The 26,324-nt window shown below is 40.9% G+C and overlaps 1 protein-coding gene across 2 annotated transcripts in view; it reads right to left on the bottom strand.

Annotated features, from left to right (window-relative positions):
• The window catches only part of itpr2 (inositol 1,4,5-trisphosphate receptor, type 2), a 68,711-nt gene that overhangs the window by 40,813 nt on the left and 1,574 nt on the right, over positions 1–26,324 (bottom strand). The window contains exons 2-33 of one of the 2 annotated variants that reach the window (XM_023269953.3): positions 22,964–23,034; positions 22,601–22,719; positions 22,424–22,510; positions 21,233–21,391; positions 20,377–20,475; positions 20,153–20,236; positions 19,891–20,037; positions 17,706–17,801; positions 17,369–17,413; positions 14,786–14,940; positions 12,251–12,350; positions 12,003–12,163; positions 11,777–11,918; positions 10,680–10,838; positions 9,243–9,415; positions 8,908–9,027; positions 8,495–8,677; positions 8,135–8,386; positions 7,901–8,048; positions 7,605–7,752; positions 6,212–6,399; positions 5,996–6,119; positions 5,838–5,895; positions 5,391–5,556; positions 4,894–5,061; positions 4,262–4,348; positions 4,044–4,169; positions 2,501–2,623; positions 2,134–2,334; positions 1,317–1,568; positions 1,061–1,186; positions 740–868 (exon numbers count right to left, since the gene is read on the bottom strand). In XM_023269953.3, coding sequence (XP_023125721.2) covers positions 740–868; positions 1,061–1,186; positions 1,317–1,568; positions 2,134–2,334; positions 2,501–2,623; positions 4,044–4,169; positions 4,262–4,348; positions 4,894–5,061; positions 5,391–5,556; positions 5,838–5,895; positions 5,996–6,119; positions 6,212–6,399; positions 7,605–7,752; positions 7,901–8,048; positions 8,135–8,386; positions 8,495–8,677; positions 8,908–9,027; positions 9,243–9,415; positions 10,680–10,838; positions 11,777–11,918; positions 12,003–12,163; positions 12,251–12,350; positions 14,786–14,940; positions 17,369–17,413; positions 17,706–17,801; positions 19,891–20,037; positions 20,153–20,236; positions 20,377–20,475; positions 21,233–21,391; positions 22,424–22,510; positions 22,601–22,719; positions 22,964–23,034 — 4,396 coding nt within the window. The remainder of the gene's footprint in view (positions 1–739; positions 869–1,060; positions 1,187–1,316; positions 1,569–2,133; positions 2,335–2,500; positions 2,624–4,043; positions 4,170–4,261; positions 4,349–4,893; positions 5,062–5,390; positions 5,557–5,837; positions 5,896–5,995; positions 6,120–6,211; positions 6,400–7,604; positions 7,753–7,900; positions 8,049–8,134; positions 8,387–8,494; positions 8,678–8,907; positions 9,028–9,242; positions 9,416–10,679; positions 10,839–11,776; positions 11,919–12,002; positions 12,164–12,250; positions 12,351–14,785; positions 14,941–17,368; positions 17,414–17,705; positions 17,802–19,890; positions 20,038–20,152; positions 20,237–20,376; positions 20,476–21,232; positions 21,392–22,423; positions 22,511–22,600; positions 22,720–22,963; positions 23,035–26,324) is intronic. The other variant, XM_023269954.3, reaches the window with a different exon arrangement.

The raw sequence follows: 26,324 nt of genomic DNA, 5'->3' as shown, positions 1-26,324 counted from the left end.
CAATCACTTATTAATAAATAATGACTGGATATCACTAAAATGTCAACTAAATAACCATCTGAATTTCATAACAACCACCTTCTAATTAGCTAAACAATAATAAAATAAGTTTATTCAAAGATAGTTTTGATTGTGTTCTTTTTATTAAGTTGAGATAATCTTGACAGATATTTCTTTTTTAGCAATGTATCAAATTTTCTATGGAAAATAACTAATTGTATCAGTGTTTGAGAAATCACTTTCAACTAAGTTCCCCATTACAAAAACACCTCTCAGGGAAGTGTGTTAATTACAAATCACATGACCTGCTCCACAATGTTACTCAACTGTATATATAATATTTAGAAGAACCTTTCTCTGAAAATGTGGTGTTTGGTTACAGGGCGCAATGATGATTTTAGATCTGAAAACAGAAAAAATGTCAACTATGATATCTCAATTATTCAAATTCAAAAAGTCCCACAATTATATATTGACCCAAAGGATATTTTTTAAAGAGCAGAAGTACAGAGAAACAGAAAAGGCTGATGGGACAGTTCAGTTCTGTGTCTGATAGAAAACACATCAAGCAGCTGCTCCTGGTTCAAACATGTGCAAAGAAACATCAAGGTCCCAGTGAAGGAGGCAATCTGTTGTTGAGTGTTTGTTCTGTAAAGCAGGTAAAAGTTGGCAAAGGAGTTGAACACATTTCCGCATTGTGGTACATTTTGCCTGCTTGTTAGAGGTGAAAAATAAATACCTGCAGGTTGGAGTGGTTGACGGAGAACGGTGAGCTGAAGAAACCCTTCACAATGGCCATCACCGTCTCGGTCACATACTTCTCCAGAGCCAGATCGGCATGGTTACGGTCGGTGGTACTGTTGCACACCTTAAATATAAAAAATAAAATTAGGGGAAAAGCTCTGAACAAGCTCATTTTCACACCACAGCTGTATCATTTTCTCTGCACATACAGATTGAGCTTTGAAGTAAGCCTTCATAGAAATCTTGACACCTACACTCCCTCATTAGGAGAGAATAAGGGCTGCATGTGTGACCTTTGAATGTGACAGAGGCTTACACTGGACATGTCCACCAGGAAGTTGTCAAAGAGCCTCCAAATATGGGGGGAGGTGTAAATCTCCTTCATTTCTACCTCTGTGTCCACATAGCAGTGGTTCACAAAGTTCACATATGCGGTTTTCACCTGGGGGACGAAAAAAATTCAAAATGAGAGGCCAGATAACTTACAGATACAGTGTGAGCTAAATTGTTGGCAAAGCAATTTAAAAACAGCAAAATAGTGAAAAAAGTAGCAAAACTGTCTGGACCGCTACCTCTGGTATGCAGTTCATGTCAGTGACGACTTTGACGATGTCGTCCAGCGGCAGCAGAGAGTTGCACTTCAGCTCAGTGTAGACGTTCTTTCCCTCAGTGCAGGCGGCCAGCAGCTCCACCAGCGTGTTGTGATACGCCAGAGCTCCGTCTTCGTCCGTCCGCTCCCGTTCAGAGCCCATCATCTGCAGCAGCACCGAGAACGACGAGCGGTCGTTGTAGAAAACCAGCACGTCCTCACCGCCATTCACCAGCTGGACACATGGACAGACACCCAAAGATATGAGGTTCGAGGGGAGCGATGTTAACAAGAGCACAACAACAATGGCATCATTTTAAATACAGTAGATTTATACTGTATTTTGGCTGCACTTCACAGAATAATGAGACTCTAACTTGGATTTACATTAAGATGAAGAAGGAAACTGAGACAATAAAGACTCAAAGAGATGAAGTTTGAATTTAGGAATCATTGAAGGTGGTCTCCATGTTGTATAAAGGATGAACACATTTTCATTTTCACGTATTTATTCTTTTAGTCATCTCCTCGCACTGCAAACTAAAAGCATTATGTTTAGAATAATAGCAATCTCTCAGACAGACTTTTCAGGTAAAAAGTCACATGAATGACTGCAATATGTGAAAATAACAGCTGAAGGAGACTTCTAGCCACTAGGATTGGATCTTAGTAAACCTGGACACCATCAGGAAGACCTTCCATGTGTTTCATATTCATTACCCGTTCTTACATTATCTGTTCTTTCACCTTCAAAATCAGTATCACTGCTGTACAGCATAAAATGAGCAGAAAAGTCTCACCTCTGTCATAACTTTGTCCTGACATTTCTTCACATACTTCCCGTCAGCTTTCACAATGGTCTGCAAGAACCTGAGGTACTGGACGTGTCTCCCGTGTGTTTCAATGCAATGGACGAAATGATGGACGACGCGATCGCTGATCTCGTTGCAAAGCTGGTAGTTGTTCATGAAGATGTGACGCATCGTCTCCGCTTCTAGCAACTGGTGAAAAACAAGAAGCAGGAATCTTCACAAAAATTAAAACTGAAACAAAGGAAACTGTGGTCAGGTGTTACTACATGCTCTACTAGAAAGAGGACATCTTTAAAAAGTGGAGACATGGAGACATGTAAGCAAGGGACAGAAGTAAGCAAACACATCAACACACCCCTGGAGTGAGGAAGAGGTTCAGGTGTTTATGTAGCAGGACTTGATTCTGAGAGTTTCCTCTGCAGAAGTTCTGCAGAAACGTATGTGCCAGGGTCATGATTTCATTCATCTTCTCATCACTCTGTGGAAGGACACAACCAAACAAATAAAAGACGATTAGAGCACCAGACAGACAGACATCCAGTTACTGTGCTGCATACAAATTTAAGACTTCAGTCACCCTGGAGTTCTCATTAACAAGACCAGGATCAGTTTACAGAGCGTGACACATTCAGTGAAGATCAGTCTGCTACTATTATGAATTACATGGATGCAGCATTGTTGAGGTTTTTTTTTTTCTGCTCCATCAGAGAGTCACAGATGAGAACTTCTAAAACAGGTTTATTCAAATCACTGCGTAATGACTTATTGTTATCATGTTGTTATTTACTCTCTAATTTATACTTAATTAGGTGGAAGTTCGTCTTACATAGTCAGACTATTCTGCAGCACAGAATGGTCTGAGTGCACCTCACTGTCATTCTGCTACAGGAGAATAAAAACACTCTAGTTTGTTTGTCTCTCATTAAACCAATCAAAATCATACTGGGTGAAGTTAACCAATGAATGCTTCAACAATGCTCTCCTGAAATAGTGACAGGTAGATTGAATTGGTGGAACATTTGCACACAGAGAAGTGAGGAGTATCATTAAAAATGCACATTTTCCAAAAAAAAAATACTAGCAGGACTGTTGACCAGCAGAATCCAAATCCTCTGCAAAACTTGAAATTGTCAGGTACTGCTCAGAGGTTGTTGTTCTTTCCCGTAGTGAAGGAGATTTTGAAAACAGTAACATGTACATAGTGAAGGGGGAGGATAAAGCCTCTCTGCATCTGGTGAGTCAGACAAGGCAGGAGTAAAAATGGCAGTTTTTAGTGGAGATTTTCAAATATTCACTTTAATTTTATTTATAAAGCACCAATTACAATTCAAATTGTCTCAAGATGCTTTCCAGAACCCATATCCCTGAACCCCCAGAGCAGCCCTAAGGTGACAGTGGCAAGAAAAACACCCTTTTAACAGGAAGAAAGCTTGATGGGTTGAGAGGGACAGAAGAGGTAGAGGGGGATGGGGGTCAAGGAAACATGTAACGCATTGGGATACATGCATGATCAGAGTAACATAAATGATACATACAAAGTAGAAGCCAACACTGAAACTGATTCATAGTTTACTGTCATGATGTACGGCTCTGGCATTAAATATACTACATATATAGCTGGTAGTAAGATGCAAACAGTGTGTAGATGAGCATATCAGGTATAGTGAGGGTGATGCAGAGTAGACTGTCGTCCAGTCTGATGATGGAGACGCGACAATTTATTGAATTAAAATTCTCCAAAGCATCTCTAATTCATACCTGAGGTTGTTCATTGTGGCCCCATAGCTGAGGAGCTGTTACTGACTGAATTTAGAGATGTTGATTTTCAGATTGTTTTTGTATGTTTTTTAAAGCCTATGGATTAAAGGTCATTCAGTTCATAGTTGTGTGTTACTTACGGTCTCATAGGGGATCTGCAGCAGGTCCAGCACCACAGTATGAGCTCCCATGTTCTTCAGCAGCCTCTGCTGCTGCACTCGACTCTTCTTACTGGGATAACACAGCTTACTGAGCCTCAGCAGGATCTAAAGACGCAACACAAAGCTCTTATACGGACACACAACGATGAAAAAGACATTTAACAAGAAAAGCCTGGAAATGAAGACATGTAGCTCACCTCTTTGACAATGTTATAGTTGTTTGCCTTGTTACTGTCAATCTGAGGTTTACTATCACCATCCTGCACTGGGCTCAGAACAACCTCCTGGGAAAACACACGCATAATGAAAAACCAAATGTTTACTCTTTAAATCCACTTAAAAATTGTGATTTAGGCCAGAAAATGAACAGGTTTTGATTTATTTCAACTACAGCTGCACAATTCCTCAAAACTGTGTTTCAATCTGTGCATTAAGGCTGTAATTCTGAGGCATTAAAGTGTGGTGAGAGGAGCTCCTGCACTGATCCTCATCTTTGAGTTACGAAACAAAGACTTTTCATGTTACAGCCCCGATAAACAAAAAAACGATGCGGGTTCTCATTCTGTCAGACATTATTATTCATTATTCCTAAGTGCTAAACTAACAAACCAGTTTGCAGTGAGTGCTTTCAATCAGCTTTGATGAACAATAACAACAAACAAAGAAGCCATTTACAGAGCAGCAGAATGACTGATGGGATGTTTCACACAAACATAGCAACTGCCTGCAGAGCTGTAGATACCGTACTAAAAAACTCAAATGTGAAACTTTGCATTTACATGCTGCTTTTTGACACGATTTATGTTGTTTTTAAATGACAGTGCAGCACCTCCATGTTGGGCTCTTTGGCCTGTCTGACTCCCAGGTCTTCGCTGTTGTAGACTCCACTCTTCTCCACCCACAGCTCCGACTTCTCCACAGTCAGACGCAGCTGGTCCAGGTCGGCCTTGATCTGCTTGTAGTTCTCTACATCCTGCTCTGACACCAGCAGCTGGACCTGAAGCAGACAAACACGGTGGATGAAATAGAAACCAGATGTAGATTTATTAAAAGAACAAATGCATGTGAAAGAAATTCGCTGCCAAGAAGTCTCTGTGCACCACTTTGGGAAAGTCAGCCCGCTGCTAAAATGAGAACTTATGCAGGTTTTCATTCCAGCTGAGGAATCTCTTAGTGAGGTGTTTTTACAACAGTTGGCCCTTTGGAGAAATCCTCCTAATCCAAACTGATTACATCAAACAAGACAAAAATCACTTAACTCCGGAAGTGTCTAATGCCACAGTGTTCCGGCTCATCAAGTGTCAAGTGTAAGTGCGGCGTCGCTACCTGTTTAAAGGCCTGCAGCACCTCGGCTCTCTGGCTGAAGTGTTTGAAGATGAGCTGCAATGAGCCAGACACCAGCGGGGGGTAATCTTGCATGATGAGATGGATCAGAACCCGCAAAAACGTCCGGCCGCCCTCGTCGTCTAGCTCCACCGCGCTTAACTCAGAGCTGAAATCAGACGTTTCTTTGTGTGAATATTTGAAAGTGTTTTAAGACACCTGGAGTAAAATTGAACATCTTCAACTATCCATCCATCCATCCATCCACTATCTATACACCGCTTAGTCCTCATTAGGGTCACGGTGGGGCTGGAGTCTATCCCAGCTGACTTAGGGTGAAGGCAGGGGACACCAGGACAGGTCACCAGTCTATTGCAGGGCTACATAGACAGACAAACAATCACGCTCGCATTCACACCCATGGACAATTTAGAGTTCGTCTTCAACTACCTTCCTGCAAACATGCTCTCCGCTTTGGTTGTAATCTCATCGATGTCTGGTTCAGGAGCTGAAGACAAAATAAAACAAACAACAGGTCAGCTCAGTATCGCAGGCTGCAGTTATTCATAAATTTGCAACAGTTGCATCATGTCAGAAAAGCGTCTCACATGTCATCAGAGGCATATCAGCCAGAGAAGCAGAGCTGTCATTTATGGATTTTTCTCCAAACTCTTTTTTGTAGATGGACAATAAGTATGTGATCCTGTAATCCAACCTCACACTCAGGATGAACTGGCAGGTAAAACGGAGAGTAAACAAAAATAAATCAAACAGGCAACAAAAAACTGTAAATGACAACTAGAGCATCCAGCGGCGGTGCACACCTGGAGGATCTCGATGATCTTCAGCTTGGTGTCCATCACCATGACGTCCTCGTTGTCCGGCAGGAAGTGTCCTTTCCCGTAGCGCAGGGACGGAGGCGTGTCAGGGAGGCTGTGTGGCACACCTCGACTCATCACCATCTGAGTCATCATTTCTCCAACACCGTGGATGGTTCGCAGGACGTTGTTGCCTAGAAAGGAAACATTCATATTCATCCATTTTTCAATGTTTCTGTGTGTAAACACATCATTTGTATCCGTCTGCAGTTTCAGCTCGACTACAAGCCAAAAGAAATGCCCCGAGGAAATCAAACACTGAATGCAACAGAACTTTTTCCAGCTAAACAAAAATAAATCACTTATTGTTTTCAGTCCACTAAACATATATAGCCTTTTCATTTACTACTTTGTCCACTAAGATTAAACATTTCCAGAACTGGTTTTTAATCCATTTGCAATGAAAGAGGAGATCGATCTGCCTTTTCTTTCTTTGATCTGCAGAAAACCATTTATTACCTCACATCTAAGTATCTACATTACTCAAAGCTCTTATTTTGGTTCAGTTGACTTTAGGTCATTTTCCCTCAAGTCACTGAATGCCCCATGTCTGACTATCTTCATTTTAGCAGATTTTTTTGTTTGATGTGGTGAATATAGATTGAGTTGATCATGTGTAAAATCAGGGGTCATAGGTAACGTTCATTTTTGAGTTAAAATTCTTAAAGAAGGTGTGGTCATGTTGATTTTTGATTCAGATTTTTTTTTTTCCCTGTGATATTACCTTTCAGATATGTCGAGTCTGGTGCCAGTCAGAGGCATACATTATGACAAAAAAATGACTGGAGTTCCATTTTTTTTGGCGTTTCTGGCCACTATTATGACAATTATTGAGCAGGTATGATGAGTGGTCTTAACTGGAAGGGTTACAGAATATTGTTAGAGGACTGAAAGAAAAATCATGGTTTTCCAGCTGATGGTGTTTCAAATAATTTTAGTGTTGAAGACCACATGTACATATCAATGAGCCTACAAAAATTCAGGACTCTAGAGAAAAGTTGCAGCACGTAACAAAGGTTGTATACATTTTACTGAACATAGAAAAAAATCTGACAAATATGAGATGGTTAGACGTGAACTTTTTAAAAAAAATGGTGAACTGAGGTAGAATGAGCCCGTTGTCTTGATCCGATTCAAAATGTTCTTCAGAAAATAATTCTTTTCATAAAAAGTCTCCATTACTCTCACAGTTTAAGTAAACCGAAACACTTGTCTGCATTGCCTTACCCCTGCATCCACATTTCCCACCTACGCAAAAATACAGATGAATTATTTCATGATCAGTTTTCTGTTATTGTTTGAAGGCTAACAGCACAGTATGATTTGTAAGTGCACTGACCAGCCTCTGGGCTCTTGTTGAGCTTGTTCATGAAAGTGAGTGGGTGCTGGACGATATCCAGGATGGCCAGCAGGGTGCGTGTGAGACGCAGCAACTCACTAAACCTATAGAAACCAAAGTAAACCAGGTTTCGAGCCAGATTCACCACCTGGAAGACACGCAATTTATCATTACTAAAAACTCTGAAGCAGTCAATTTAGAAAAACATAGATGAAGCCCAATGTATGAAAAGACCAAAAAGGTGTTAAAGTCATGACTGGAAAATGTGAGCGCCCATCATTTTGAGTTTATTTTACCTCTAGTGTGAGCTCATTCTTATCTTTATCTCCGAATGGAAAAGGTTGGCTGACCACATCCTTGAGGTATTCTTCAACAAACTCCATGGTGGCAGCAAACTTCCTCTTCATCTCCTCTCTTGAGCTGTCGGTTGACTCATACTCAAACCTGAGGAAACGAACAAAACCTGCATGTGTTAGACTCACAAAATCTGCTTGTACGTAATGCACATAATCTCACGTGCAGATGCTCACTCGTTGATGGTGATCTTGGAGGGGATCTCGGTCCAGAGGCGGGCGTATCGAACGGGAACCACGGACTCCTGGGGGTCGCGGTCCACATGCATGTGCAGCATGAGGCGGCAGAAGGAGGCTCGCAGGTTGTAGGGCAGGCAGTCGTCGAACATGCAGCGCAGGATCAGGTCCACTGGCAGCTGACTGGTGATCTGGTTGATGGCGAGGTACTGACGATCCAGACACATTTTAGCAAACAGGTTGAGCTGGTACCTACAGACGAGATGAACGAGGGGGGGACATGTTGGCTCGGGTGCTTTTTCATCTGACAGGGGAGATTGAGCACATTGGAGAAGCTAAAAATAAGTGTGGCTCCATCACCTGTAATACGTGATCATGTCTGCATCCATCTTGTGGTTGCCCTTTGCGTCCTGGGCCAGGTGCCGGATGGATTTGCCATGAGGCTCCTTGTGGCTGTCAATCCAGTAGAGCCAAACCTCCTCCTCCTCCACTTCTTCCTGAAGCAGGGAGGACTCCAGGGTGGTCTCCGTGTTGGAGATAAGTCTAGGAGGGGAGAGAGCGTGACCTAAAGCAGCTACTCGACAAATTGCTCACATTACATTCTGATGTAGAGCTGCTGAAAATATCTATTTCACAAGAGGCTGGAGGAAAGTGGCGCTCTGGCATGCCGTGGGGAGTATGTGCATGTTTAAACATGTTTAAAAATGAACAAGTGAAATATGACGGGATCAGTCAGGGTGTTTTAAATATAGATAACACAGGGTGTGACTCACTTGGTCTGGATGAGGATGTCGGCGTTGGTGGGATTCAGCATAAATTTACAGATAAGCTCCTGTGTGACGGGGATGGCGGTCTTGTTGGACACGCAGAGATCAGACAGATAATCCAGGAACCTAAAAGTCGACATGAATTAACAACATTTAACAAACAAAGCTTGTAGAAAAATATACACGTATGTTTTTTGTAATGCTTTCCAATGAAAAATGTGGCATCAAAGTGCAAACAGTTGATAAGAAATGGATTATTCGGAGGCAGTGTCAAAGAAGATTAATACACGTGTACTGTTCATGCATGACATCAGGTTTTTTTCTGTGTTTGCTTGTCTGACCTGGGCTCTCTGTTGCGCCTCAGCAGGCTGACAAAGGTCTCGATCTCTTTGGCTGTGATGTGTTTTTCCAGCAGCTTGCGGTTGTTGTGCAGCAGAGCGGTGATTGTGTCCTCAGCCAGAATCTCATACCCAATCTGAGACTGCATGATTGAGAAGTTTTTGGCGATATATTCCTGCGTGGCAGAGAAAACAAAGGTTAAAAAACACATGGTAGTGAGGTGAAGTTGTGATAAACAGCAATGCAGTGTAACCACTAGTGAGGGAGGACTTGTTGAGCAAGAAAATATTAAATTTTCCAAAGCTACCCCTCAGAGTTGCCCGTCACATCCACTGCCTCTAAGCCACTGCTATTTTTAAGCTAGTTTTGGTTATTCAAGAGCTGCAGCTGTTGGATATCGTCATCAAGGAATTGTGTGAATTATATTCTAGTAATTAAACTGTCAAAAATTATGACAGGCACACTTAAAACTTATCAAAGCCCAAGTGAGGTTGTACATCTGCACAGCTGACTTGACCATCTCTCGACAACCTCAACATTTTTCGGATTTACAATGAAATGAAAACTAGAAAAGCGACCCGTTTACATATTTTTACAGGTGGAACAAGCAAGTTTTTGAGGCATTTTACTCAATAAAAATGGATTTCACTGTGGCCACGAGTGGTAAATGTGGGATGATGATGAATTAAACGCCTTCATGCATTTGGGATTTTCTTTAGTTAGTGTATTTCTTCCTCTTGCAACAGAATTTTGATTTAGTCCCAGCGTGATCATTAACTTTTCCTACAGTGACGGATCAAAATGCTTTCTGTCTTTAGATGCTGTCTTCTTTATGGAACTGGACATGCAAATAATTGTGGTTACGAGAGTGTGTGTCTTTTTTTATCTCCACTATATGGCTCTGCTAGTTTTCTGTAAGTGGTATTTGTGCCTTGAACTCAAATTGATTACTCAATTATCAAAATAGTTGCTGAATAATTTAATAGTTTTTAACAAATATAATTGATGTATTACTGATCAAGAAGACGGTAGAAGCAGAAGCTGTGAGTGCATATTGTATAGAGCTGACAGTAAGTGCATTCTAGTTGTTAACAATAAAACTTGTTCATTTATACACGAAAATATGCTATTTGTTCATTAAACATCACAAGAGCACTCTTTAATTACTGCACTTGTCATGAAATATTTCTGCTGATCCACTAAGTCAATTAAAAGTCTGTTTGAGCACCACTTTAGCGTCTCCATTACAAGCATGATTACAGCAGTTGGGCCCCCAATAGATTTTTCCAGACCGGCTGGCAGGATCTATACGGATTCCAGTCAAAAGCCACCTGTGTCCTTAATTACCTCACATCTTGTTGCTAATGAGCACGTTAATGAGCCTGATGACAACTCAGTGAGCACTCGATACCAGACTTGTGTGGAGGCTGGTAGCTTGCCTGGTTCTTGCGATAGTCCTGCTGGGAGTGTCGCAGCACCCTGTAGCAGAGTCTCAACATGTACTTGAAGTGAGCATAGCGCTGGTCTCCCAGATCCTCCAGCCGCAGCATCGGACCATCGCCGTGATCTGCAAACGGAGCCTGCAGGATGCCAAATATCTGGAGAGCAGAAACCCACATGAAATGATGCCACTCAGACGAGCATCTCAATATGGAATTACGGGACTTTTTGTAACATACTTGACATTTTTGCTCTTTTCAGGTCTAAAATCAACATGGTCGCCTATAACCAAACACCACATAGCATTTTTACAGAAAGATTCTTCTAAATATTATATACACAAATGAGTAAAATTGAAATTAAAAGTTATTTATAAAGATATTGTAGTAAACCTGTTGACATGCCATAAATCCACACTTGACTCACACACTACTTTATATTAAATAAGTCAGAAAGCCTTGGAGTCTGGCCAGTCTTTTCTCTGGGAGGAAATAACATCATATGGAGCAGGTCATGTGATCTGGAATTAACACACTTCCTTCAGAGATGTTTTTGTAATGGGTTAGTTGAAAGTGATTTCTCAGACACAGATACAATTAGTTATTTTCCATATAAAATTTGATATATTGCCAAAAAAGAAATATCTGTCATGATTATCTCAACTTAAAAGATCACAATAAAAACTATTTCTGAATCAGCTCATTTTATTATTGTTTAGCTAATTAGAAGGTGGCTGTTATTAAATTGGGATGGTTATTTAGTTGACATTTTAGTGATACCCAGTCATTTTTTTAATTAATAATTGATTGTTTCCATAGTAAATAATTATGGAATTTGTAAAGACATGATCATAATGAACATAAAAAACATTCTTTTTTATTTTTAATAAAAATGTATGCAAGATATATCCCATGGACTTCAAAAGTCCCTCAACTATATATTGACCCTACTGACTATGGGAGGGAAATGCTTGAATAAATACGCATCTTAAAGGTTAATCTGTAGTTACTGTAAGGTGTGCTACTACTGGAAATAAGATCCTTTCCAAAATAAACAAACAAACAGAAGCCTGTGTGGGTTTTCTACTCGTGCCGACCTGAGCCAGAATGTTTTGCTCCCTCATGAGTTTCTGCCGCTCTCGGTTGGGTTTAGAGGTGACCACAGACAGAACATCTTGTCCGTTGTTTGGAACTACACACACAAAGAAAACCAGGTCCTCCAGCAGCTTAGTCACAAATCTGAAAAACACACCAAGGCAAAGCATAACATGAAGCCACAGCATATGCAACACCATCCTGTGCCACCAGAGTCGTGTTCTGTACCTCCTCTCATTCTGAGCGATGTTGGCATATTGAAGCTTTCTCACGGTCGACTCCAAGACTTTACTGGCATCGTTGGCAAAGTCCAAGTCTCGGACCTCCGACAGGGGAACAGACACGATGGCAAAAGCCTCTTTGTCCTCTTTGGTGGGACACGTACCAATCTAGTGTGATGAACCAAAAAAAATTATGTTTTCCATGTTTGTTTCACCTTACTGTGTGAGTATTTATATGTGGGAGTCAGTGAGAACCTTGAGCATAACTGGGCGCTCCTCCTCTATATCGATGGGAACGTTGGTGCTGGTCACCCAGGTGTTGGTGCACAGGTGTCTGAGTCTCACATAGGAGTTTCTGAAAAAAGACGGGACAACTTATTTAGAGCAGATACGATTTTAAATAGATTATGTGATCTGTTATTGCACCTATAAATATGCTGATCTGAGGTTAATTGATCTGGGTGGATCAATTAACCTCAGATCCAATCTTAAGATACTTTTAGCCACACTAGCAGCATTAGGCAGCTTTAGGGATGCCATGAAATTTTTCAAAGAAATTCATGGTCCCCGGAGAATAAAGCCCACCCACATTGGTGATTCCCTGACAACTCCTCTGGGGGTGTCTGAGAGCTATCCCATGGATTGCCATTAAATTCTGTAACTTGCAGACATGTAGCCTACTTCACGTCCCACTCAAGGTAAAATGAAATAACTTGTCATATCTGAGCTTCACCTGCTTGAGAAATTACCCCGTATAAAGAGTAAGTATACACAGATTCGGACACAACATTAAAACCACCTGCTTAATATTGGATAGGTCCTCCTCATGCTGCCTTACACGGCTAGTCAGGGCCTGGACACAGGACCTCTGGGGGTGTCCTGTGGTGTTTGGTACATGGATGTTGGAAAATGATCCTTGTGCCACCTGCTCAACTGGATTGGGATATGAGGAGTTTGGACACTGATTCAAGGCCTTGGGCTCTTCCTCGAGCTGTTACTAAGCAGTTTTTGTTGTGTGGCAGGATGCACTGTACTGTTGGACGAGGCTGTTCTCATTTACATCCACATGAATGCAAGAACCCAATTAAGGTTTCCCAGTAGAACGAGTGGTAATGAGGTGATCAATGTCCTTCACCTGTCACTGGTTTTGATGTTGTGGCTGATTCTTGTATTTCAGATTGTTCTGTGACTAAACCCAAAAAGACCAACTTGAAGAAAATTCACAAAAGCGGATGGTTTAGAGCAGGGCAGTCACACTCACTGTAGTTCAGGGGCCACATACCGCCCAATTTGATCTCAAGCAGACAAGATCAGTAAAATCATAACATAATAACCAATAAATAACAATTCTAAATATTTCCCTTTGTAAAAAAATTCTGAAAATGTTCACAGTTAATGAACTATCTTTTTCCAAAACATTATGAACAAACTGAAATTTCTTAAGAAAAGTAAGTGCAATTTCAACAATATTATGCCTCAGTTTGTCATGTACACATTACAACTTACAGATCACAGTAGTAGTAGTAGTAATCTAGTATTTTATCTTGTGATCAAAACAACTTGCCAGGACCAGAAATTATTTTAAATATGCATTCATGTAAACATGTGTGTTGTAATCCTGAGCACCACACCACACAAACTAAAGTGGGAACCATAAAGAAAGAAGGTTAATTTGTCCTCCTGCTTTGGAAATGTATAAAATTTATACTAGTGGTGGGATGCGATTTAAAAAATTAATCTAATTAATTACAGGCTTTGTAATTAATTAATCCCATCTTTTGTCAAACGGCAATATTTGACACAATAAGTAATTATTTTCAATTCAAATAAATTTTAGTTGACAGTTGAATCAATGAATAGACATATACGTGTTAATAATTTAAAATTTGTAAAATTAATACAATTTTAAAATGGGACATATAGAAAAAAGTGATTTGGATGATTTAAAGTCTGGATATAGTGTTTTTTTTTTTCCACATAACATCAGCATAAGTAGTTCAAGGACCTTCAGAAAGTTGTAATTCTGGTGCTAACAGCAACATGTTTTACATTGAGGTGATACCATTGGCTTGAAGTGCTGCAGTGATCAGAAAACTCTTTGTTGCACAATTTGTACGCAACCAGGCTTTTATTGAAGCTGACATCGGAAAGATTTCTAAAAGGAAACTTTCTGCCCAACAAGCACAATGTGTTCCCATCTTCCTTCACTGTTCATCAAACCTCCTAGCGCTGACGTCATGCCTGTGTATCTTCTTCACTGCACACCATAGACTGCATGCTGCAAACAGACTTTAGGTTCATTACCGCCACCCACTGGGCTGGAGTGTTCATCAGTGTTACCGGTGTGCCAGAAATTAGGGAACTGAGAAAGGTGCGATTAAACGCGTAAATTTATTTAATGCGTTATTTCGGCTGTAATGAATTAATTAATCAAAACTAACACGTTAAAGTCCCAGCCCTAATTTATACATAAAAAAATACATAAAAGTTGTGGACAAATTTAAAATAGCAGTTACTTTTATTGAAAAATTGCAGTTAAGGTCATCTTTGTAATTTTTACACTTTGCAAAGTCATCCCTTGGGCCGGATTGGACCCTGTGGTGGGCCGATCTTGGCCCGCGGGCCGTATGTTTGACACCCTTGGTTTAGAAGCTCATACTATGGGCAGATTTCCTGAAAATAACTGCTAAGCTCTGTGCTGTGAACTCTCGTGAAAAACAAAAATAAGTGGATACAAGTGCAGCGGGTGTGACTAGCTTTTGTTAGTGCCTCCCAGGGTGAGCGACTGACCTGGGCACGAGGCAGTCGGCCCGCTGCAGAGTGGTGGCATCCAGCTCAAACAGAGAGGCAATGTCATTCCCATGGGGAACAGAAACCAGGGTGAAAGCAATCTTCTCTGCTGCTTGATGCTTCCTCTTGGAGAACACCACGTCCGTGTCATTCTGCTGCACACACACGCACACACACACACACACACACACACACACACACACACACACACACACACACACACATAGAGAGAGGAAACAGGAATGAGAGCGTGCGGTATGAAGGCTTATGTGGTGCAGACAGATAAGTCATTTATCAATACTCACAGAGTGGAGTGTATTCTTTCCCAACCATCTTTAAACACATAGCACACAACACTAGTTGTTCAGTACACATTCAAGTTTATACAGGGAAGATGTTTGCAGAGCTTCAGGTGTTGACCAACCAAACGTGGACAGGTAGAGGATGTAACTATTATTATTCAGAGAATTATCTTTCTACACTGGAACTTGCTTATTTTGTCAAAAAAGAATAAAGCAAAACACTAATATTATAGAACTGATAAGTGATGCTTAATTTAAACCATATTTCAAGCTGATATTCAAAGCATTCACTGGTTCAAATTTCTTAAATGTGCTGATAAGTGCTTTTGTAATGATTAAATATTCGGGTTTTGGACTACTGGTTGGCCAAAAGAGGCAATAGAGTCACATGAGGAATTACAATGAGCATTCTTTTTTTTATTGTTTTCTGATATTTTACATACAAACTGATTAATTATGAAAATTACCATCAGACAAATAGATAATGGCAGTAATTCAGGGTAATTCTACAATAATTTTGACTAATGAGATACATTACAGATTATAGATGTACAGGAAAAGGTTGTGCAATGTACGAGTACAAATGTTTATTTCTATCCATGTTACAGATATTCTGACACTAGAAATTTCAGCTATGAAGGTAAGTTCTTTTTGTACATTGTATAGATGTGTCAGCATCTTTACACACAACATATTCTCTGTACTGCACATTGTTACAGAATACAGATACTTTTGTTACTTTACTCAAAACCTTCAGTACAGTTTTGCATTTTGTGAATTGTTTTGTGGCAGAAATGTTTTAAGAGTAAGAGTTCAGAGTAAGATGTGTGTCCTTGACTGTGATTGTTGCGGCTTTAACAAAGACTCTTTCAGTCATTGAAGTATTTATTTATCTTTCTATCAACAGAAAAAAATGGGTAGATTCTCTCATTTGTATATTGTAAGGGAAACTACAAAACATTTGTTATGGTGTGTGACATTACACAGGATAGATCAAGGGTTAGAGTAACTTTCTAGATAGTTTTTCTGTCTGCTAATTAATAAACTGACACGTAGTTGAGCACCAAAGGCAGCGAGCACAATACTAAACCTTTTCTCTTCTCACTTTAACAATCCATCCAAGACCTCAAGGCCACGGTTTTAACTCACACACTCCACAGGGATACACAGAAATTTTACTACATTCTAAAAATTCAGCCACAGTTAACTGAATGAGAATTGTTCAAATGGTAATCTTATTAAGTATTATTAAGTCCATGTGACCAAAAAGCTAAACACAGACTTGCTTCGTGTCTGGTTGCCTTATTGTTCCATGCATATTCATGTAAATACGAATAAATGAGCCATACTGTTGATAAACACTGTTGTATAATTCACCACAGCCGGATGTGAGCTAAACTACACCGCCACTGCTTCCAACACTAATGATGCATCAAATCGCACAGAAATGTAGCCGGAGAGCCGTGACTTCTCGGAGCGCCGCGTTGGGCTCTGCAGTACGTAGGCAGCTACAGTGTGCAGATGCAGCAGATAATGGCGAGGGTTAATTTCTCCCACTGTTCCCTGCATGTCAATGGGAAGCTCCCCAGAGCTGCCTCCATGCCTCGGCTTCTCTATACCTCCCACTCCTCCCCTCTCCTCCCCTCCCCTCTGCTGGTGACTCACCCCACCAGCTTAGCACAGGCGAGTGGAGCAGAGCAGACAGCACGTCTGCCTCCCCTCCATCCCCTCTCGCAGGGCACCCCCACACCCAGACGTTATGTAAGGAGCCCCCTGTGTGTCTGAAATTCAGCATGTGCATGAGAAAGTGTGCGAGGCTGGGAGAGTTTGTGTGCACGCGCTCTTTGCATTGCCAGAATACAAATGTGCAAGGTAGCTGAGAGCTGAAAGAAATGTCTAGATATAGATTCAGAGTTTGGCAGAGTTTGTGTGTACACAAGTGTGTTGTGAGTGCAGGAGAAGTGAACTGGTAGCGTTGCATAACCAAAAGATGAGGAGACAGAGAAGGGCCTGAAGTTTGAATTTCTAACTACGAAGATAAATGTTGTTTTTCCTAAAACACTTAGAATATCATCTTTTTTTTTCCTCCTGTTTATTAAATTATTTTTTTCTTTCAGTCAAAATAAATCTGGTTCATGTATGGTTTAGATGTAAACATGCTTTAAATAATCATCTTAGTATGAAAGACAGCGTGCAAAATCTGTCTTTAGTTACTGTGAAGCCCCAGTCTGAGCTCAGGTGTGTGACTTTGCAAGTAAATGTTCCTGTTTGACTGACTTACATCTCCTTTGGACTCCACCGTGTTGTCTTTGAATTCAGGATTCACCTGCAGAGAAATCAACCAGTCAGTGGCCTTCAGATCAGGAAAGCTCTGATGACAGTCCTGCTATTATCATCACCCAGTCCAAAGTATTCAACAAGGACGCTGATAGTGGCCATAACAATGGGAATACTGCCACCTACAGCACATCATCTAAAATCCTCTTCAACTGTGCTCACTCACACACTGTAAAGTAGATACTCAAAAAATAAACAGAAAAAAACCTGATTAGAAATGCAAGCTGCTCTGAGCAATGAAACGTGAGCTGCTGCAAAAATGAAAGAGGAGTGAGACTCACCTCAGCTGCGAGGTAGTTTCCTGTCGCCAGGTGTTTGAAGCGGAACAGACTGTTCCACTGACCGGCTCCACCTCTGCAGGGGTCATAGTGCACAACCTGCCATAAAAACACAACATAAGAAGCATTCAACACACAGAAACATCACTTTCTATCCACTTTTTATGGTGTTTTCAGTCTCTTGCAAGAATGTAGTATAATGTTTGCCTCCAGCTGGTTTGATATCATGGGGAGGAACTTTTCTTACACTGTTTACGTCTGTGTAGGAATTTCAACACTGCACATACTTTTGGCTTCTTATTTATTTTATCCTGGTTTAAAAGAGAATTAGATCACAAAGCAAATGCAACAAGGATGCAAGTCTTCCTTTGTAACCACCTGGTAAACCAGTGCCATTTCCCTCATCACTGCAGCGTCAGAATGAGTCAGAAAGAGAATCATCTCTCACGGACACGTAGTCACAACAGAAATGTGAGTTTGCCATACTGGTGTAGCAACATGTCAACAGCTGATATGGCAACATAAGTACATTCTGGCACAAACAGTCGAGGGACAACAGGAACTTTAATTTAGCTGATAAAGAGGAACAAGCAGTACAATGGATGCGATTATGAGGAACTAAAGGGTAAAGGAAATATTCATTAAGGGGAAATTATGTCCTAAATGAGTGAGGCATGGTCCTTAATTGTCTCAAAGCCGAGCAGTTCCTCTGTATGTTTTTGTGTTGCTGTCATAGTTTTATTCACTGTGGGCTCATTTTTCACTACAATGCAAAGTCCTGCACAACTTTAACTAGAAGTAGCGAGAACTCAGAAATGACTTCTATGCAGGATAACAAAGATATAATGCCATTAACAAAAGAAAATAACCAAAGTTCAGTGTCTTGGATTATTCATTTTCACAACATTTGAAAAAGGGCTGCACAGTGGCTTGGTGGTTAGTACTGTCGCTTTGCAGCTAGAAGATCCCCGGTTCATATCCCAGTCTGTGTCTGGGATCTTTCTGCATGGAGTTTGCATGTTCTCTTTGTGTATGAGTGAGTTTTCTCCAGGTTCTCCAGCTTCCTCCCACAGTCCAAAAACATGCTGAGGTTAATTGGTGATTCTAAATTGTCTGTAGGTGTTAATGTGATTGTTTGTCTCTATATGCAGCCCTGTGATAGATTGGTGACCTGTCCAGGTGTCCCCTGTCTTCGCCCTCAGTCAGCTGGACTCAGATAGACTCCAGCCCCCCCACGACTCTAATGAGGATTAAGCGGTGTATAGATAATGGATGGATGGATATATGAAAAAAGCCTGGAATCAACATGTATAACATTTAAGTGCACACAGGTGTTACTAACATTGGGGGAAAAAAAAGTTAACTCTACACACTATAGATATTTTACTCAGTTTAGTTTTTTCCAAACCTTTCTCATGTCTGCTCTGCTTAACACATCCTACAGTTCAACCCAGTTGAGCAAAAAAGTTCTTGAATTTTTGACTTTTTCTCACAGTGATGACTTCATGTTGTGCTGAACAGTGCAGATTTTGTATTTTTTATTTTTACAGAATCAAGCAAACAATTTGAAAGACATGACAGAACACAGTGAAATATCATAGTTTTCAGCTTGGACTTGGTTACGTTTCCCAATGAGTAGTCCAAGGTCAGAAAGTTGAATAATCTGGCAGTTTAGAGGGTTGAAAGTGACAAAACTGAAAATTTAAATGTCGTACTTTTGTTCAGACTGATTCAGCTACCTGTATTTTATCGATGAATGGCTGGTTGTTACTAAAAATGTCAATGCATTCATCTTAGTTTCACTTTGTCTACTTTTTGGCTGCTCCAAATCCATGAAGCTACCAGGTGGTCTATTCAAAAAAAATTAAAAAAAAATAAAAAAATCCTAAAAGTAGCTCCTAAGTCACACAAAGCTAAGAGGTGGACAGAGAACTTCTACATCACTAAGACTTGCTCACAATCAGGCACAGAGTTTGTTAAAGGACAATAATAATCAGCTCTATGCTATCTAATGTCTTGTATGTTTCAACCTGTGTTTCATTATGTCCCAGTTTCTACATCCAGATGTTTATGGCTCCTGAACACGATAAATGACGATGGCTTCTTGTTTAAATCAGGTATTTTGATAAAACAGCATCAGGGATGCTAATGTAAAAAGACAAATTGTTCATTGCGGTGTAAGTTTTACCTCAATCTCCCAGAGAGCCTTGGAGCTGGTGGCGGAGGTGGCAGACTGCCGCAGTGTGGTCCTGAGAAAGACATGCTGCTGCTTCTTGTATTCATCGCCGGTCAGAAACTTCTCCTGCTCAGCATGAAACAGCCTCACAACATCTCCCTGATGGAGGACAGAGAACATGAGGCCTGAGCTGCAGAAACACTGCACGTTGGACTACATGTAATTCCGGTAAAATCATGCAGAATTAGAAGAAATGGACATAAAAAATACGTACTCCTTTCAGCACATCTTCCCTGTAGTCACTAAACTTCATGAACAAGGTGACCTTCCAGCTGGTGTTACAGTTGACAGCGTTAACCTGCAGCATGAAGCAGAGTCAAGGACAAACGCAACAAGAAATGAAAGATTTGCTTCACACTGTGTGTCTGAAATCCTGGCAATATCTTTTCCTCCCTGTGACGCTTTGATCTTTGTTTGAAACGACACAAATGGACTCACCTCTTTGCAGCCGGGGTTGTCCAGCAGTTCGATGTTGCTGGCGTGAAGCGGCTGTCCGGCGTTCACTGGCATCAGCACCACCTTGTCTCCAACCACCACCTTGAGGCCAATTACAGACAGTCACATTGCAGCAGGAGACACAAGTCCCTAAACTTCTAGCAGCTTTCAAACGGTTGAAACGGAAAGTAAGAGTGCATCCATGCAAGAAATGTATGAAACATCTCTTTTTTCGGGGGTGCAGCAACAGGCTGGGCTTCATAGGGGAGAGTGGATGAGCTGTTCACGGCAAACAGGTTTATTCATAACACGGTCAGAGCGCATGAATGCAGCATATGACAACTGAAGAGTATAACATCTATTAATGTATTGTTGCTTACATAATACATGCTCTCTAACACAGTCCAATGTAAGTTATAATAGACTCTACAGTCACTTGCTTCTCATCTTAAGCAGCCACACACAAGCACACTGTGGCTCCAGAAATACGTGGCTCATCACACTTCTTCCAATGCTGTGTATTTAAAAAAAAGTCTAAATATACCGAAGCAGTGTCAGTGACAAACAGCAGATAGAACAGCAACAACTGGCTACATTTTAAAGCTCAACCTCAAAGTCTACATGCACTTGAAAGGGTGTTGCATCCATGCTTTTTCCATGAAACTCTGTGTCTGACCTAACGCACAAACACCATGCACAATCAAGAGCAATACCTTTAACCATAGGATGCTAAAGCCAAAGGAGAGGGACAAAATCAGAAATGTTACTGGAACAGGACAAACAATGAACCGTCAGTCTAAGATAGAGAGGAGTTACAGTACAGTACGTCATGGTGATGCCAGGCGGAGGGGAAACCTACATTATCTCCTTCGCTGCGGAGCTTCCAGAAGGGCTGAATGTAGAACCAGGAGCCTTCGTTACCAGCCGGGTCCAAAGACACCCGCATGGCGTTTTTCTCAAGCAAAGCGGGGAGACGCTTGTTCACCGTCAGATACTTATTGCTCTTTATGTGCAGGAGCTGAGACAAAAGAATCAGAATGATTAGTACTGCGAGATCAAATTCAGATCCTTTAATAAAAATATATAATATAATGCAGTCACAAAGTCCTACTTTGAAAATATATGGAAGTATATTTGGATGGATTAAGCTCCTGGTTATTTTTCTTAATTACTCATTTGATTATTTGGTTTTTAGTAACACAATTACGCAGAGTCGATGCTGGTTTTGTCCAACTAACAGATGGACATAAAGGACTAGTAAATTGTTGAAAATTAAATTAGTCAAGTAATCAGAAGAAAAAGCAGCAAATATTCACATCTGAGAAAATCCCCATTAAATAATTATTTTAACTGCTTTAATATACTACAGTAGTTTAATCTGCAAACAGGTTTCATTTGATTAGCAATTCTTTTTTTCCGACAAGTTAGTAAGGGTGAGTTTTTTACCTTACTAACTTGTCAGAAAAAAAGAATTGCTAATCTAACATAAGAAAATGACAAAAATTAACATAATTAACCAACAAGGTTTCATATTTTATATACTCAACATATACATTTGTATGCCAAAATCTTCATCAGTACTTAAACTGTTAAATAAACATGATGACTTAAAAAGTATATTTCCCATTTTTGTTGGAGAACATAACGGCTAAACTATACGACTACATGGAGTCTTACTTGAAGATAAGAGATGCTCTACTATTTCATTCAATCTGACCTCATTTGCAGAGGTGTCTGTAGTACCACACAACACATTTCCTAATTCCACTGAACAAACAAGGTCTTCAATTATTCCCGTGTTTTAAGTCAACCCTAACAAATTGCCTATTTTCTATGGAACAATGGCCGGTGGCTCCAACACATTCTGCAACAGCAGTTAAACATGTAGTTTCTCAGTTCAACCTTTAAAAAAAGAGTGAAACCAAATACGACTCCTCTTTTTTTAAAACCTGCCTGAGGTATCAGTGATTGGAGGACTGAAACACAACCTTGGTAAACAAGACAAACTCCAAACAATCTGAAGTGTGTTTGCTGAAGAGATGGGCCCTACCTGGATGACATTACTGTATTTGACAACTTCTCCAAGGAGCTTCTTGTTCTCAGACTCGTTCTGCTTCTGTTCCAGTTCTGCTGCATGCTAAGTAATGAAACATGCAACCGTTAATGCTTAAAAACAAATAAAATGAAGATCAGGATGCAGACTGTGTTAAAAAAAATGAGGCTGTACCTGTAATTTCTTAAACAGGTCTCCTTGTGTGTTGTTATTTCCTTGTTTTCCTTGTTTTGCCTTCCAGAACTGCTTCTGGGCAGAGTATCTGTTCATGGGACACACCTTAAAGAGGCAATCTGCAGAGGAGGAAAAGCATTCAGGCTCACAGGAGTCCGTCTCTATGAGGGAGGTCAAGTATCACTCGAGGGTCTCAATGAGGTGAAGCCACATATTGAGGTTAACAGTTATTTGCCCATCAGAGGCCTCCGGAGTCACTTAAACACATAAAAGCTTCACTGAGACCACAGTGTTGTGTTGAACAACACTCAGTATGAACAAGTGTGTGTTAGTGTGTGTGTGTGTCTGGTCAATCCTCCACACCTCTGAACTTTTTGGGCGGGTTGGCGAGATCTCCAGCATCAGGCTGGACCACACACCTGTCATCAACAAGCCTGCAGACAAGAAATCCATCAGAGTAATTAGTATTGAGTGCATTATTGTTACTGCCTTTAATGCAATCACTCCATTAACCAACATGTCACTCACACTGGAAACAGAGATTTGCACAGAACAAACTGTATTCTAATTGCGATATCACAAACGCAAATATATGAAGTGGAATCTGAAACCAAAACCTGTCATTTAAATACTCGATTCAAAACCACAGTGACCAGCCACCTGCAGGATGAAAAGCTGAGCTGGAAACACCAGAAAGAGTCTCTGTTCACCATAATCTCCATTATCCTCAGAGCTCTCCCAGTATCTGGAGTGATGCTGAATATTTCCAGACGGAGCTCATCCACTTTAACAGCGCTTTGATCTCTGCCTTCCAGTGCAACACGAGGAGATCCGCTCCGTCTTCTGGTTTGTATCGAGATAAAGGACCTGGACTAAACTGACCTTCGAGCTGCTATGGCTTTCATTTACAGATGAAAACTGGATGTCAGCGTGGTGTGTGCAAAATGTAAAACAAAGCTTTGAGAGTGAACATTGAGTTGGGCATTGAAGAGAAGGCCTCCCTGTCAGGTTCTCTGCAGCAAACAGTTCTGCCACCAGATGAAACCAAGTGTGGTTTCTGTGCAGGGCTGATTGGAGTGCATTCAGAAGATGTCATCCAGTTTCTTTCTGCGTTGTTTCTAACAGACTAGACTTTATTTGCGAGTTCCTGCACATTAGTTTCACTGACAGGTGGAAGAATTCAGTGAAACTTACATATCAGACACTTTGGATGAGCATTTGAAACACTGAACAAGCACAAGACCACAAAGCTGATGGTGACAGGACAACCAAAGACAAGCTGTGGTTCATAAGATCTTAAACAGCCATATATTTATATTGCAGAACTGAAGGGCACTGCGAGTGTGCAGACTAATAACTCATCTCACGGTGAAAGTGATGCCGATACGCACCAAAATTTAATGGGTTCTTCCTTCCTCATGCTCCTCCATATTTCACAAAATTCCACCTGGTAGTTTCTGCATGATCTTGCTGACAGAAAAACAGCACTGAAAACATACTTCTGCTGTCAGCCTGGCGAAGGAAAGGTAATTAAGCAGGCACCGTGCACAAACTTATGAGCAACTATTTAAAGCAGGTACCTGAATTACCTTCACATCACTACACATATAGATCAGCTGAAGAGAAGTGATATGTGGGGACAAGAAGAGCATGTCATTATATGCTGGTATACCAGACAGGATCTTTTTTCATTTTATTTATCCCTGGTTAAACAGTGTTGTTCTGCAAAACATCTTAATTTTTGAGTTCTGCTCCAAGCTAAACCATACTCATTTCGTCATTCTATGTTAGCAGCCAGCATTGAGTGAACTGAAAGTGCTCAGAGAAGCTGGAGTGGCAGGGAACCCAATATTTAGTGGAATCGGAGAAGAAAAAGCAGGCAAAACAATGCAGAAGGGGAAAAAAACAGGTTTAGCTTTCTTTTTTTTTTACGACTAAAAACGCAGGTCTGGGCTCCAGCAGTGAATTGTCTTTACTGCTTGTTCTTTGTGAGAAAACTCTCTGATTGTATCAAAACAACGGAACCGGTGGTTTGTATCTAAACTCTTATCTAAGTTGTTTGCTGGTTCTCCTTTCAAGAGACCAAATAACACAACAGTCTGAAGTTACACCTGCAGTAAAACTTTTAATTAAAACATCATTTCATCCTGGAAGAACTCTGAGCTGCCACCTGGAAATCACTGAGGATAAGTTGAGACAAGGGCAGAGTCAACGAGACCATTTTGGAAAAGCAAATTTGAGGTAATCTGAGTAAAAAGGCATTTAAGTTGAGAAATCACCAGATCTGAGGAGGATTTTTGGTACCTTATTACTGTTTTATAGGATGCTACAGTTTCAAGCTGTTTAAATGCTAAATTTCTGTACAAAAGGCTCCGTATCATCCCATTCTGTTTATCCCCTTTGTAACACAGTCTGCGGTGCACAAGCACATCCATTCATCCATCCAATGAGGAGCAGCATAATGCAAAGCACAATTCCTCCAATTCATACAAAGCTGGCAGCGCCTGCTGAAGTGAGCTGAGCCGTTTCCTATTTATGCCGCGGCACTTGATCAACGTCGATCCACGGGCCACGTATTATTTCCTCCAACTCTGTATCAAAGTTACATCTAAATGAGAAACAACAGAGGCCAACAGGAAGCATTATCAAGTGCTAAATGGCTAAACAGGAAGGCTCTTTGGAAAAGTCCCCGGAGCTCATAAATAAGTAACTACAAGTCGGTGAGGAGCTGGACACAAGCACAAACAGAGTGGCTTTGACAGCGCCTGACGCTCTGTAACTCAGTTAAACATGAACCAAAGATAAATCCAGCAGGCCGGACACAGACAGACAAGCTAATTATAACTTGTTGCTTGTGTTGAGTGGACTGAGACGACAACACAAGGAAAACATACAGCATTTAAAAAGCAGAGCGGCAAGCCTGACATGCCGCCTCTGCTAAGTGTTTAGTGAAGAAACAAGAAAAGGCAGCAGAGGAATGACTCATGTGTGGGAAAAGTGGATGTGTGTTGCCATCAGAGTGTGTAATAGCATGTTTTAACCTGCTGATGAAGCAGCCTGGTAGTCTGACTGAGTCACACATTTCATCACGTATCACTGACAGGTTTAAAACAATGGGGTAATAATCACACACAAAAACTCCTCTTAAGTTATAGGGAATTGCTTTTCTTTCTCTATAGAGCAACAATAAAGTGAGCTGATTAGCATGTAAGAGCACTAAAATGTTAACAGACAACGTGTGAATGCAAACGGATGCATCTGGATCAACCACACGACCTTTTAAGAAACTCAAAGGTCAGATGGCTTTGGAGTGTTTGCAGCGGAAGGTGTGTTTAGGAACTCACTGATTTGATATTATCCTAAGCAAACATGGGCATGGGCAGCCTTGCAGTCGAGGTTACTGGCGGCCCGGAGGAGGTTCCTGCAGGCTCTTTGCTTTTAACGCTCGTTCTGGCACAGCACAGCTTTAGATAAAACACTCAGGGCTCCCGTCAAACTACATGAGTTATGGAATAGCTGATAAGAATTCCACTGCTTTGCTTCACAACAACAGGAGGTGTGAACAATCGCTGCTGTGCACTTTTGCATTTTGAAATTTACAGGCCCTGTGTAAGCTGCTGCTGCTTACATTTGCATTATCACAGGCCTTTGCAGTCTAACGGAGCCTTTTTCAGTCCCTGTATTCAAGCTGCACAGTTCTTTGACCTGCTTGTGTGAAGTTAAC

This window comes from Amphiprion ocellaris, chromosome 3 (assembly GCF_022539595.1).
Source record: "Amphiprion ocellaris isolate individual 3 ecotype Okinawa chromosome 3, ASM2253959v1, whole genome shotgun sequence".
Classification (NCBI taxonomy): Eukaryota; Metazoa; Chordata; class Actinopteri; family Pomacentridae; genus Amphiprion; species Amphiprion ocellaris.
This window is presented reverse-complemented; position numbering and strand designations above follow the sequence as displayed.